Source organism: Callithrix jacchus, chromosome 1, assembly GCF_049354715.1.
Source record: "Callithrix jacchus isolate 240 chromosome 1, calJac240_pri, whole genome shotgun sequence".
Taxonomy (NCBI): domain Eukaryota; kingdom Metazoa; phylum Chordata; class Mammalia; order Primates; family Cebidae; genus Callithrix; species Callithrix jacchus.
In genome coordinates this window covers 107,368,377-107,384,102 of record NC_133502.1, presented here as the reverse complement: position 1 = coordinate 107,384,102, position 15,726 = coordinate 107,368,377, and the positions used below count along the sequence as shown (strand labels likewise).

General features: G+C 42.0%; 1 protein-coding gene across 2 annotated transcripts in view; it reads right to left on the bottom strand.

The window, feature by feature from the left end:
- DMRT1 (doublesex and mab-3 related transcription factor 1) overlaps positions 1–15,726 on the bottom strand; it is a 130,168-nt gene that overhangs the window by 50,891 nt on the left and 63,551 nt on the right. The window contains exon 4 of one of the 2 annotated variants that reach the window (XM_008996345.5): positions 4,801–4,948. In XM_008996345.5, coding sequence (XP_008994593.4) covers positions 4,801–4,948 — 148 coding nt within the window. The remainder of the gene's footprint in view (positions 1–4,800; positions 4,949–15,726) is intronic. The other variant, XM_002742915.6, reaches the window with a different exon arrangement.

The window sequence follows — 15,726 nt, the reverse complement described above, 5'->3', positions numbered from 1 at the left end:
ATATTGAGCCACAAAAAGGAATGAAATACTGATCTATATAACAGTGTAGATGAATCATGAAAACATTTAAGCTAAGTGAAACAAGACACAAAAGGCTGCATGTTATGAGATTCCATAGGCAAATCCATAGAGACAGAAAGCAGGTCAGTGATTACCTAGGGGCTGGGGAAGGGAGAATGAATGTACCAAATGCCAATGAATTGTACACTTTAATTATGGTTCATAGTTAATTTTATGTGAGGTGGATTTTCCCTCAATAAAAAAAATGGGCTACTAGAAAAATGAAAGACAAAAAACATAAACCCCAGTATTTCATTAAACACAAGAGACAAAACTGCTCTATCAAATTGCTATAAAGTTTGCTTCCTCTATATTTTTTATCTCCCCTCTTAGACATGTAACAAAGCACCCCTAGACCCACACCAGACCATGGCCTCCCTCTGCAAACCCTTGGATCCCAGCCCACCTGGCTTGCTCAGGGTCACCCCTACATTGTGCCCCCATGCACTCACTCCCTGTATCCACAAATGCTCCCTTTATTGGGATCACCCTCACCAGCATACAAGCCTATTATGAAATCTCCCTTAAAGAGAACCAAGGCCCTTCCTTGAACTCACTTCCCCACAGGTTAATGCCCCATCCCACTATTCCTCTTACAGTAAAACTCCTGAAGAGTTGCCTGTGCTCACTACCCCAATTCTCTCCCATGCGCTCCTGAATATGTGGGCAGGCTTTGGTTCCCACCTCCCACCAAAGTGGCACTCAGAAGGTCATCAATCATTTTCGCCTTGCAACAGCCAATGATCAATTCCTGTTCTCATCTCATTTCACCTACCAGCACTCTTTGGCTCTATTCATTAAAATCCTCTAACTTGGCTTCTAAGGCACCACTCACCCACAGCTTCCCTCCTGCCTCACAGCCTGCTCCTTCTCCCTCTTGTCTTTGCTAATCCTCATCATCTACAGGGCCATAACCACTGGAGATACCCAGGGTTCAGTCCTTGGTTCTTTATTCTCTACCTACATTCACCTCTCCAAATGATCTCATCACACTAACTTCAAATAACACCTATGCACTGAACCCCCAACTCTTCAACTCCAGCAGAGATATTTTCCCTCCACCTCAGACTCCACACATCCAACCCCTAATCAACAATCCACTTGGGTGGCTCATGGACATCTCAAACTTAGCATATACAAAGTTAAACCCTTAATGCCCACGAATGTATTTTTCCTATAGTCTTCTTTACCTCAATAATTGAAACTCCAATCTTCTATTTGGTCAGGTCAAAAATTAAGAAGTCTTCCTTCACTCTTCTCTTCCTGTCCCATCCAAAGCCCAACAGCAAATCTTGTTGGTTCTATCTTCAATATATATCCAGAATTCGACACCCATCATCACCACCATGCTCTGACTCTCACTCAGCAACCATTTTCTCTTGGCAGAATTACTGCCATCACTTTCTAACCGGTCTCCCAGTTTCCACTTTTGCATCCCTATAGTCTATAAGATCATTTCAAAGCACAAGACGGACAAATCACCCTGTGCTTGAACCCTCATCTAACTTGAAATAAAAGCCTAATTGCTTGCAATAGCTTAGAAAGACCTACATGATCTGACTCCATCATCCCTCTGAGCTACCTGGTAACGTCTTTCAAGATAAGGAAAGAAAGAATGGCTCCTACCCTTTACAAAGAAAAGCATTAAAAAGTAGTAACATGACAAAAGGGAGAACTTTCCCTATAAAATTCTCCCCTGCCCCCTGCAACATTCAATTTTCATGTTGCCAGCTTTAGCAAACGCAAAGGAAAACACTGAATTTGGACTCATTTTTTTATATGATAGGCTAAGCTTAAATTTTTATTTATTTTATTTTATTTTGACCCCGTCTCACTCTGTCACCCAGGCTGGAGTGCAGTTGTGGGATCTCGGCTCACTGCAACCTCCACTTCCGGGGTTCAAGCAATTCTCCTGCCTCAGCCTCATGAATAGCTGGGATTACAGGTGCATGCCACTACGCCTGGCTAATTTTTGTATTTTTAGAAGAGATCGTGTTTCACCATATTGGGCAGGTTGGTCTCAAACTCCTGACCTCGTGATCTGCCCACCTCGGCCTCCCAAAGTGTTGGGATTACAGGTGTGACCCACCACACCTGGCCAGCTTAAATTTATTTTTTTAAAAACTGAAGAAACATGGATTTAGTGTGCAGATTTGTACTTGAGTAACACTTTAAAGAAGACATTAAAACTACTAATAACACTGTTTTTCAAGTTATTCAGAAGTCCCTACTTAGAATAAATAATAACTTATCTATTAAAACAATGAACTAAAGGAACTTAAACTTGATGGATCTGCTAAATGGTTGGTTATCAGCCAGCCTTTGCCAATATCTCACAAATCAATATACTGATGTCCGCATCCCCTCCCATCATTTCCTGTCCCTAGCCTCAGCCCTGGTTCCCACAGGAGCTAACATGCCCTTGAAGAACTCCCTACTGTGTCAATGCCGGTAAAATTGAGGATTCAGTGTCCCATGAGATGACCCTTGAGGTGCCCTTACTCACCTCCAAACACCGTGTTTCCTTTACCTGCCCACTTGCTTTGTAAAAATTTCACGCACTATAAAAAACCCCAAGAGAGCATACATTTGGAAGGCATTAAGCCACATCTCTTTTAAAAATTAGCTGGGATTTTCATTTTCTATGTATTTAGACACTCCTTCTTGAAGACAATTCCAAAGTAGATAGTGCTGAGATTTTACTGTAAATCTTCCCAGCCCTCGTTTCTGAAGCTTAAGCCTCCTACTTAATTGTTAGTGAGTTAGAGGGGCACCAGGAATTTAAGCCTGGGGCCTCCTCACACACTATCTCTTTCAAATAAACACATGGCCAGAAAAGTTATAAGAAATTGTAGATGGTATTCACCTGTTTTTCTTTCCTGGACTGTAACCTCTTTCCTTCTGAGTCGCTTCCTTTTCTGCCGTAAATTCAAATGCCTACTGCTCCTCTCCAAATTCACTCCTCTCTGCTCTAATAAATTGCCTCTTATATTTTTGTCTTACTGCCTTGCTCTGAATTTACACCTTTGTCTCAAGAACACCAGTGCTTCTCAAAACATTCCATTATTCCTGGAGTAAGAAGCTCAGGCAATTTCTTCCTGAAAGTGGGTTTCATTCTAAATTTTCTGTATAAACAAATGTTCCTTTAACTGCTTCATCCCCAAATTGTGCAGAGGCTCCAACAGACAGGCCAACTAGGATTCTAACCTTTCATGCTTGTGCTCCCTTACAGGGCAAGCTCGGTTGAAAATAATACCAGATTCATTCATTCATTCATTCACTCAATCAACAAATAACAAATAAAAGGCATCATAGCAGGTAAGAAGGTATAGAAAATGTGGTTTGTCCTTAGGGAGCTTATATACCAAATAAATATATAGACTCAAAAGCAGTATGAGAGAAGGACCTATGGGCATACATTACATAGTATGAATACCTTTAAAGCAGGACCTATGGGCACACATTACACAGTATGAATACTCTTAAAGCAGGACCTATGTATGGGCACACATTACACAGTATGAATACTCTTAAAGCAGGACCTATGGGCACACATTACACAGTATGAATACTCTTAAAGCAGGACCTATGGGCACACATTACACAGTATGAATACTCTTAAAGCAGGACCTATGGGCACACATTACACAGTATGAATACTCTTAAAGCAGAGTTGTGCTTGTCCACTCCCAACAGAAAGTGATTTTTAATAAAAGTAAAACTGCAATCAACAATGTGCACTTGGGCCTCTCAGCAGCTCAAACTATAGAGGCTCCCATGACCTATATGTTTCATACTAATAGAAGTCCTTTATTGTATGTTAATATGGTAAATAAAGCATAACTTGCCCAGCTATTTTAGACTTTATGGCTCTAAATTTGGAAATGAAGCACAGTTCTGATTCTCACTTGTTTCGCAACGCAACAAGTTCTCTAGAGAGTCAAGCTATTCAGAAAATGAATATATCTTTTTATTTTGTAAAAGGTAAGTTCTTCTTGATTGGTTTCTCTTCCAAGACACTCACCACTGCCCTGATTTCCACTTACTACCTATCATGTATGTTTCTCACTTTCCTTCATCAAAAGATGATGCTTAACTATAAAGAACTCAAACACAGGATCTGGAAATGCAGCAGCTGTAAAGACCTGCCTCTCACCACAGTGAAAATGCTAGGGAGAGGTTAAGGAACTATATATTTCAAAGTGCTTTGATTCATTAAATAGTCATTTTTTATTTTAAAGCCATTATATCAGAGTTATTTGCATTGCTACTGCATAAACTCTGAGATCTATTGTATTCAAAAATGTTTTATTATGTTATTTTATTTTTCCCCAAAAAGATGAATATGCCTTCAATTTTAAAATGAAAGTCTTTGGGAAATGAGTTTTCAATATACAGAAACTCACTTCACAAAAAATACCAGGTCTTGAACCACATTTAAAGTGCCCCAGTATTTCACATTGACCCTCCATAAAATACATTTTAGCTTCCAAAGGGGAGTCTCTCATCTTACTGCTGTCACTCCAGGAATCCAGAAAGGAAAAAAACCATGATATTAAGAATCAAGCAAAGCAAAGTCATTGTATAACTAAATTCTTTAAAGAATACTTATTTAAGCTTCATGCAGCAATAAACTTTCCAACAACTACTAATAGCTAAGCCATTAGAGACAGCTAATGACCCAATACTGGAGAGCCAACCTCTCTCAACCCCAAACCCAGTCTGTGACCAGATACCTACCGCTCGGCCTGGCTTCTGGGTAAGAGGGACCATCCTCAAATGTGAAGAACTGAGGCATGCTCTGGCCCAGGTAAGAGGGAGGTGGGTAGTAAGAATGCATCCTGTACTGGGAGCTCATTGCATGGCGGTTCTCCATGTTCTTCATCTGCTTAAGAAAAAAGAAGAAATATATTGAAACCAACATTGCATGTCACAATTAGTACAAGAATTATCTAATTCTTTAAAATAAGGGAACAGGTTGGGCATGGTGACTCATGCCTATACTCCCATTTTGGAAGGCCAGGGCGGGAGGACTGCTTGAGCCCAGGAGTTCAAGGCCAGCCAGGGCAACACAGTGAAACCTCTTTTCTACATAAAAATAAAAAAAAATTGGCTAGGTGTGATAGTGCACGAGTGAGATCTCAGCTACTCAAGAGGCTGAGGTGGGAAGTTGAACCCAGGAGGTTGAGGCTGCAGTGAGCCATGATTACTTGCACTGCTGCACTCCAGCCTGGGCAACAGAGCAAGACCCTGTCTCCATAAATAAATAAATAAATAAATAAACAAACCAAACAAACAAGTGGATTAAGGGAATGGCCTATTTAAGTTGGAAGTGACCTCAACCATGAATATGCTCCTCCAATGCACTGGCCCTAAAATTATGATGCTGCCCTTTCTATCTTAGGGTCCCCTCTAAAGCACCCCTGAAATTTCTTCTGGTCATACGGTGCTCCGTTAACCAGTACGAATGAGAGCAGGGTGGTGGAGAGGGGAGAGTGCTGCGTAGGAGATAACACAATCTGCGGTAACACTGACAAACTTGTTTGACCAGGAGCAAGTTATCAGGCCTCTTCCCATGTTTCTTCATGGGTAAAGCTGGCGTTTTATCTTGGTTACCTTACAGTGTTCATCTAAGGAGAGTACTTGAAATGACTGTAAAACAACAGGCAAACCATGAGTAATGGGAAGCCCTGATATCAGCACAATGCCGTGCTGGATCCTGTTACTCAGTGTCTATTCTCAGCTCCTTCTGTGCTGTTTCCTGCAGCAACGAACAGGAGTCTGAGATCTGGATTCTGGAGGTGATTTGGATTCTGCTCACTGGACACATGAAGCAGAGTGAAACTGGGAAGGCAGTGAGGAGGCACGCGTGTCCTCCAGAGCAGTGGCAGCTGCACGTGAGCTCAGCAGTTATTCATTTTTTTCTGGCAACCAGACCCTACCTTTGGGTTTCCTAACTCTTATTCAAAACTAAGAAGATATGACTTATCAGTGGATAAGGACCCCCCCATTTCCACTTTCTTGGCCCTGCTGCTGACTGTGATTGTGTAAGACCCACATCCATGAACATGTAGACCCTGGTACAAACATTGAGCACTCAACTCGTGATCACATCTTCAGAATGGCAACAACAGAGCTGGGCTTCAGTTATTTATACAGTCTTTAAAAAATTGAATTTAGGGCCAGGTGCAGTGGCTCACGCCTGTAATCCCAACACTTTGGGAGGCCAAGGCGGGTGGATCACAAGGTCAGGAGATCAAGACCATCCTGGTCAACGTGGTGAAACCTCGTCTCCACTAAAAACAAAATTCAAAAAAATTAGCTGGGTGTGGTGGCGTACGCCTGTAATCCCAGCTACTTGGGAGGCTGAGGCCAAAGAATCACTTGAACCCAGGGGGCGAAGATGGCAGTGGGCCAAGATCGCACCACTGCACTCCAGCCTAGCAACAGAGCAAGTCTCTGTCTCAAAAAATCAATAAATAAATACATTTAGATAGTACTCACTTTTAAATAAAAGTCAATCTAAGGGAATGTTCAAGATAAACCATAATAATTCAAAATCACGTTTTTCAATCAAATAGTTTAAATGCTCCTTGAAAAAGAAAATCGTTCTAACTTGACAGAGCCTGGTAGTGTAAAATGAGGCACTGGGTTTCCTCAAGATTTTCTATGAACATCTACATTCTGGACAGTTCACCAACTAACACTGGCCTAAGTGTACTTTGGGTATGATGGTGCTGCTTGGTAGAAAGGGCTAAGTCCCTGATTTCTGCCAGATGCTTTGAGCAGCTCAAGGAATTTATTTTTGATCCTCCTACTGCTCCTCAGCTCAAATTTATGTTCTGATGAATGGATTACTTCTTCTGGAGAAGCAAAGAGGACCCATTCCATGTGATTGTACCTGGGCAAGTCCCCTCTATCCTTTCTAGTTTGTTTTTCTAAAGTATATTAAACAGTGTTTCTTCTAGGCCAATCACTCCGTTTTCACTTTCTACCATCACAATACATCTTTACTAAATGAAGGTTAAAGACACTATACTTGGAAAATAGCTAAAAAGAAAAAACTGGCTACCACCCTAATGAGTGAGACCATGTCAGCAGAGCCTATTAAGGAGCCATTAAACCATTTAAAAGAAAAGGAACAATCCTGGTAGCTGTTTACTACACACACCCTGTTACATCTGCAATGATTCCCAGCATCTCTCACTGTGGGTACGAATGGTCAGGGGGTCTTATTAAAATGCAGGTCCTGATGTAGTTAAGACTGGGGTGGAGATGCTGATACTGCTGATGCCCAGGGACTAGAATAAGTAATCTTTCCGCTCATACTTAGGGTCTCTGGGAGCCCATGACCAAAGGAAAAAATCTTCGAAAAAATTTTCTTTTTGAGACAGAGTCCTTGCTCTGTTGCCCAAGACTTACAGACACCTATTCTACAGACACATGCCACCACGCCTGGCTAATTTTCGTATTTTCGGTAGTGACAGGGTTTCACCATGTTGCCCAGGCTGGTCTCGAACTCCTGGCCTCAAGTGATCCACCCACCACGGCCTCCCAAAGTGCTGAGATTATAAGCGTGAGCCACTGCGCCCAGCTTAAAAAAAAAAAAAAGGTAATTTTTTTTTACCATTTACCAGTTGTTTACAACCAGTTTCCAGCTGAACTGAAGAGTGAAAATATGTAAACAGCAATTTTAAATTTTTATTCTTTTTTATTTTTATACACAAAATTCCCCAGAACTAAAAGATTTTTTTCTGGGGTCTGCTGCCATCTACATCTGCTGCAGCAGTAAAAACAAACTCAAACACACTTTGAATTAAAGAGCCATGTCTGTCTCCATAGGCTTCCTCAAGTCAATTACACAGTCCGAGTAATGAACACTGAATTAGAAGCAAGGTGCCAACGTAAGCCATAATCTAAACAATGGAGCCTCCTGCTCTGGATGCTGAGTGTGTCACATCTCCTTCAGGTTGACAATATCTGCAAGTCAGTCCTTCAAGGAAAATGCTTTTCAATTTTCCTGGGGTACAAGAAAACTGACAGGATTTAAGCCTAAACGCTCTTGCAAAATGTTGGGGTTTTTTTCCTATGAAAGTTCATACAACCCTTCCTTTCAAAATGTTTGAAAAATGTTAACTGTGATTCTACAGCAGGGGTCAGCAAACTTTTTACTGTAAATGGACAAACACGAAATATTTTTTAGGCTTTGCAAGCCATACAGTCTCTAGCAATTTGTAAAACGAATGGGCATGGCTGTGTTCCAATAAAACTTTATTTGTAAACAGTAGCACTGGTTCCTTCTCAAATCTCACTCTCACTGGAGTAGGGTGAGAAGGGAACCCAGCACTGATGCCTGAACTCTACTCAAGAAAATCTGATTTAACTACTCTGGGATGTGGCCTGTGCCCTGGGTATTTTCAAAGATCCCAGGTAATTCTAATATGATCCCAAGATTGAGAACCAGTGCTCTACAATTACCACATACCTTGGAAGTACAAGATCCCAACATCCCCTATATTAACTAAAACATGTGAAAGGCTAAGTGTGACAAGTAGCCTGGCTAACTGCTGCCCATCCCAATGTATACGTTATTTGACAAAAAGACTAAGATAAACAGTAAAGTTCTTTTTTTCTTAACTAACGCTTACTGGAAAATAAATAGAATTTCAAATCCGTGCATATGCTTATTTCTTCCCTTAATTCCTTTTCCCATGTTTTCAGGAAACATGAAATAACAAGAATTATTTGGAAATAGGAATTTAGTTATCTATACTCAAACTTTCATTATCCTTAATGAATCCCCAAGGTCACTGAGCTCTAAAGAATTCCAGCAAAAGATACAAAGGGTCAGACTCCATTTGAGGTTACTAGAATGTGAACTGACATGGTTTGGCTCTGTATCAAATCTCATCTCAAACTGTAATACCCACGTGTTGAGGAAGGAACCTGGTAGGAAGTGAATGGATCACCGGGTGGTTGGTTCCCCCATCTGTTCTCGCGATATCGAGGGAGTTCTCTTGAGATCTGATGCTTTAAAAGTGTTTGGCAGTTTCCCCTGTTCTCTTTCTCCTCTTGCCTGCCGCTGTGAAAAAGAGAAGGGACCTGGTTCCCCTTCGCCTTCTGCCATGATTGCAAGTTTCCTGAGGCCTCCTCAGCCATGCAGAACTGTGAGTTAATTAAGTCTTTTTTGTTTATAAATTACCCAGTCTCGGGTAGTAGCTTTATAGCAGTGGGAGAACGAACTAATACATGAACCTACTGAGGTCATCAGTCACTTCAGCTACATCCACCTCAAAGAATAATCCACAAACAAACCATCCACGTGACAACTTGCTCATAAGAATAAAGGGCAGTTCTATGCGTTTCTAAGTGTATGTGCAGCCATGTAAAAATGCAAACATGATGCTAAAACTGCAATTCATGGCCAGGTGTGGTGGCTCATGCCTGTAATACCAATACTCTGGGAAGCTGAGGCGGGTGGATCACCTGAGGTCGGGAATTCAAGGCCAGCCTGACCAACATGGTGAACCCCGTCTCTACTAAATACAAAAAATTAGCTGGGTGTGGTGGCAGGCACCTGTAATCCCAGCTACTTGGGAGGCTGAGGCCGGAGAATTGCTTGAACCCGGGAGGCAGAGGTTGCTGTGAGCCGAGATTGCACCATAGCACTCCCGCCTGGGTGACAGAGCAAGTCTGAGTCCTTTGAAGAAAAAAAAGCTGCAAGTCACCCAGGAAAAGGTACGGCAGAATGTAATTTCAAACTAAATCACTTCCGGCTCTCTTTTAACTTTACAAAGAAAATCACAACCCAGCTACTTTGGTTTATACAAAATGGGAAAATAACAAAGGCTTTGAAACTCGCTTTACTTTAAACCAGTAGTTCTTATCTAGGGGCAGTCTGGTCCTCCACAGGACATCTGGCAACATGTGGAGATGCTTCTGATTGTGACAAGGGGGTAGGGAGTTGATACTGGCATCCAGTGGTCAAGGTCAGGGATGCTGCTGACTGTCATACAGTGCATAGGGCAGTTCTCACAGGACACAGAATTACTCAACCCAAGGCCTGAACAGCACCAGGTGAGAAACTCACTTTAACCTGGCTCCACCCCTGTTCAGTCCCTCACCCCCCGCTAGAATAAAAGAGCAAAGTGCTGCTGAGACACAGAAGCAGCCATGAAATTAGAGGAGCCACTCAGTTTTCCGGAAGGGATATACATTTTTCTCCTTTATGTAATGCCTTCTTGTTTCCTCTCACAGTTTTATTTTTTTATTCCTTTAAGCTAAGCAAATAAATAAACCAAGTAAACCCCAAAAACCCAGGATTCCAGTGAATGATGACTACTATTATTATTAGCAGTGGTCACTGGCAAGCAAGAGGCATGTTTTATATGTTATTACCCACCCAAAGTCTCTGAACCAGAGTACGACTCATGGTTAAGAGCTGGCTGGTGGAGGATGCCCATGGTGTTAGTATTAACCCTGTGGCAAACCCAAGAGCTTGGAGTTCTGTTTTATTAAATTGTTGAGAATATGCATCACCGTAAATCCGAGCCATCATTTACTTTTATACATGTTAGCCTCCTATTTTATAGTAACAATAATATTAAAAAAAAAAACAGAAAAACGTTTGAGTTCATTTTTTTTTTAATCCCAAATACCAGTCATTGGTTGTCTAGTAACAGTTTAGATAGGATGAGTGTCTGGTCTTGCATCGAAGTGAAGCGTCTATCCAGGTGAATGGCATTTGTGAAGACCAAACTGTCATCTCGTTTTTACTAAACATGGCTCAGCTGTATTCTACTGGAATTAATGTAAGAAAGGGGAACAGTCTTAATGAGAAGAGTTATTCTATAGGATAACATTCCTAATTGCAAACTGGTGTTTAAAGAAATAGTGTATGGACTCAGCCAGGCCATTGGCTCACACCTGTAAATCAGCACTTGGAAGGGTGAGGCAGATGGATTGCTTGAGCCTAGGAGTTGGAGACCCGTGTAGGCAACATGGTAAGACTCCATCTCTACTAAAAATTTTAAAAATTAGGCAAGCTGGCTGGGCTTGGTAATCCCAAACCATAATCCCAGCACTTTGGGAGGCCAAGGCGGGCGGGACATGAGGTCAAGAGTTCAAGACCAGCTTGGCCAACATGGTGAAACCCTGTCTCTACTAAAAATACAAAACTTAGTTGGGCATGGTGGCACGCATGTATAATCCTAGCTACTCAGGAAGGAGGCTGAGTCAGGAGAATCGCTTGAACCTGGGAGGCAGAGGCTGCAGTGACCAAGATCGCGCCACTGCACTCCAGCCTAGGTGACAGAGCAAGACTCCGTCTCAAAAAAAAAAAAAAGGTAGGCATGGTGGCACACGCCTGTGGTCTCAGCTACTCAGGAGACTGAGGTGGGAGGATCACTTAAGCCCAGGAGGTTGAGGCTGCAGTGAGCTGTGTTTGCCCCACTGACTCCAACCTGGGTGACAGGGCAAGATCCTGTTTCAAAAAAAACAGAAGTGGACAGGGATGAAGGTGCTGTGTGGAGCATGGGCCTGGGGCTGGGCATTCAGGTTCACAATAGTCCTTTGACCAAATGAAAGCTCTTCCTCCAGATGCCCCCAGGAGAGGTGGGAGGGGAAAATGGGGGAGGAATGGGGAAGAGGGTGCTCACACAGCAGGGCAGAGAGAAGCAATCATTTAACATGTGATACATTTAAGACATTTTAAGTTGTAAACCCCAAATTTCCCACTACACATGCAAAAACAAAAGAAAATGTGTGGGTGGGGTTTTCAAAACAACCACAGGAAAGTTTGTATCACAGTAGATTTAAAAATAAAAATAAAATCAGCCATAAGATGAACTATGAAAAAATAAACAAGTCATATGGAAATACAGAACCAGAATTGACCATGAGGATATAAAGTAAGCCCTCCCCCAATTCCCAGAAGTTGTGAAGAGGGCATGGAAGAGAAATTCACATCAGTCTTTTAAAAAAAAAAACTTTTAGAGACAGAGTCTCTCTGTCGCCCAGGCTGGAGTACAGTGGTATGATCACAGCCCACTACAGCCTTAATCTCTTGTGCTTACATGATCCTCCCACACCTCAGGCTCCTGAATAGCTAGAACCACAGGCGCACAACAGCAAGCCCAGCTAATTTAAAAAAATTTTTTTTTTTTTTTGTAGAAACAGGGCCCGCTATTTTGCCCAGGCTGGTCTTGAACCTCTGGCCTCAAGTAATCCTCTGACCTTGGGCCTTGCAAAGAGCTGGGATTACAGGCATGAGCCATCACGCCCAGCCCACAACAATCTTAAATACATTTTAAGGATAGAAACCCCATATGGTATCAGGATTACATTTGTATTTATTAGTGGTCCATGTTGCTTATCTTTAGTCAAGAGTAGTTTGACATTTTACAAAGTCCAAATATGTTTTAACTTGTGTTGCTCAACTGTTTTCACCATCTGCCATCAGTGGTACTGACAGAACAAAGTGTACTTCCTGAGACCGTGTTTTCCAAAAGGCAGAAGTGCTGCTACCTTTTATAGGGCCCTCAAATAATTCAGTTTGTAGTCAGTGTGTGTTACATATATATATATATATATATATAACAGATATATACATATATATCTGTTTTAAAGAACTGTATGGAATTGAGCAGAATGGTATAGAACAGAATAGAGCAAAGAGAACAATATATGAGAATTCATTGCATATACAATTTGGGTAAGGGGTAAGAGCTGTTCTAGGAAACTTGCTGTTTGTGTATGTATGTGTAAATATATACTGGAATACAGTTTCTTACTGTGACTCTCAGTCTAAAATGTTTAAAAGATATCAATGTATAAATGAAGTAAAGGGATGTGAGTACCTTTAAAAAGAGGCAAATAGTAAGAAAAAGACAAATTTAAAAAAATGTTTCCTTTTCCTAAAACCTCAAAGGGTTTCTGTGCATTTCAGGGGGTCACAAGAGAGAGAGGGGTGGTCAGTTTGGACCAGTGTCTGGCTGGGGCTAGCTCAGTGCCTTCATCTATGCAGGATTTCCAGTTCCTGGGTTAGAAGCCTACATTTGCCTAGTTCACAAATCTAAAATAAAGACCCTGACTTCCCAACTGCACCCACATAAAGCCAGACATAAATGCAAGTATCATTTACATAAAAGCCACTAAGAAACAGTTTCAGTAAAATGGCTGGAGAGAAAGGACATTAAAAAGCTTGTATTTTTGACCGAGCGTGGTATCTCAGGCCTGTAATCCCAGCACTTTGGGAGGCCGAGGCAGGTGGATCACCTGAGGTCAGGAGTTTGAGACCAGCCTGGCCAACATGGCAAAACCCTGTCACTACTAAAAACAAAAAAATTAGCTGGGCATGGCAGTGCATTCCTATAACTCCAGCTACTCTGAAGGCTGAGACAGGAGAATTGCTTGAACTTGGGAGGCGGAGGTTGCAGTGAGCCGAGATCATGCCACTGCACTCCAGCCTGGCAGAGAGAGTAAACTACGCATCAAAAAAAAAGTTGTATTTTAAACATTTCGTTAATAATGATCAGCACGCTCCACTCTCTCACTTACCAGTCTTGAAGGCATTCTATAACACTTCTTAAGACTAAGGTGTGTGTATGTGTGGAGGGGGTTGCACTGGTGAGATTCTTAATGTTAATTTTCCTGAGAAAGTACTGGTTACTGATAAGATTAGCCAAATTTCAGAGGAAGAAAATGAGCATCTATTGAGAAATACTATAGATACTTGTCCTGTTATCTCATGAGTCTTCATAATTTAGTAATCATTAATATAGGAAGAAACTGTTCAGGGACATCAAATAACGTTTGTGCTCCCAAGGGATTCAGTAGAGAAGGCAAGATTCACAATAAGTCACCTCAGATACTTCTGATATTTCTCTCTAATAAACCAACGAAACTTTCTCATTTGAAATGAAGACATCTGCTTAGTATAAAGACCTACTTTGCTGCCTTTAGCTTTTAACAACTCTTCACATTTTCTCTACTTCTGGAGCAAATACACCTTTTTTTTTTTTGATTGTCTGGAAATGAGAAGAAAAGATGCCCGCAACCACACATTCAGGAACTTAGATTTCAGAACCAGAAACATCAAGGCATCCATATCTGATCCCACCTTGATGGACAAACTTAATTAACCTTTGCTACTCTGTTCCAACCTACTGTTTTAGACAAAACTAGTGACCCAGAAACAATATGTTACCATCACAATCTCCAGGGCTGCGACATCAAGAGATATAGCCCTATCAGCAGTATAGGGAAATAAGCCACTTGGATTAGCTGCTCTAAGAAATATGGATTATATTCCTGTCACACATGAGCTGTCAGAAACATTAGGATACTTTTAGCATAAATCAGCAGTGTGAAGGGTATCTTATGAGTACAGAACATGAGAGCCTGCCGGGAGGGCAAGGTGAGGCTGTCTAGGACCACTTTGTAACTGTGAGCACAAGCACACACACACGTCCTTTACCAAACTGGTATTCACATCTGAATGCAGGCTGGTGACCTCTGATGGGCACCAGCCCTGCCCACTCTAAGATCATGAAGGGAGTCCACCTCCAACTGAAATGACACAAGAATAACCAAAAGCATCACATTACCATGGTTCCCTAGTGTGTGTGTGTGTGTGTGTGTGTCTCTTAGACATAGAAGCATGCTTGAGAGGCAACATGCCTGGTGATTTTCCAGAATTTCAGATCATTACAAGGAAAACCAAGAAATGTGCACTGCCCTGCAAGGAAGGCAGAGACACCACAGGAACAAAGGTGCCCTCCGCAGTCAGACAAACTCCACTTCAAAATCCAGTTCCCCCGTTTCTAGCTGTGCTGTACTAGCTAGCTACTTCATCATCTCCCTGAGCCTCCGTTTCCTCATCCACAAACGGAGGCTCAAAGCCCTGAAAGGCTGTGTTTATGGACGAAATGTCATTGAAGACAGAAAGTGCGCAGCAGCATGACGCTGCTCCACGGCTGTTCTGCTCGCACCCTCCTCTTCCCCTCACAGGTCCACCTGTTTCTGTCATTGGGAGAATGGGGTTCAAAATGAAAGACTTCTCTTCAGGGTTTGCTACCAAATGACTCAAACAATCTTTCCATATACATGTGAAAGATTATTTGGCTGGGCATGGTAGCTCATGCCTGTAATCCCAGCATTTTGGGAAGCCAAGGTGGGGGGATCACGAGGTCAGGAGATAGAGACCACACTGGCTAACATGGTGAAACACTGTCTCTACTAAAATACAAAAAATTAGTTGAATGTGGAGGTGCATACCTGTAGTCCCATCTACTTGGGAGACTAAGGTGGGGGAACTGCTTGAAGCCAGGAGGTGGAGGTTGCAGTGAGCCGAGATTGCGCCACTGCACCCCAGCCTGGCGATGGAGCGAGCCTCCGTCTCAGAAAAAAAGAAAGACTATTTTAAGTACATAACCTTTAGTTTGAAATATCCTGCAGTCACACGCGCACATCCAGGCAATGGAGTGAGGAGAGAAATTTCCAAGCCTTCCTATTTTTTGGTTTTATACAAACACTGGAGACATAGAATTAATGTCTGCTTTCCTTCTCCTAGAACTGGGACTTGCCAGAAAGAATGCTGTGAGAAGGAATATGATAAATAAAATGTGGAATAATACCTTTTCCCTGTTCCTTAGTCTACCTATAAAT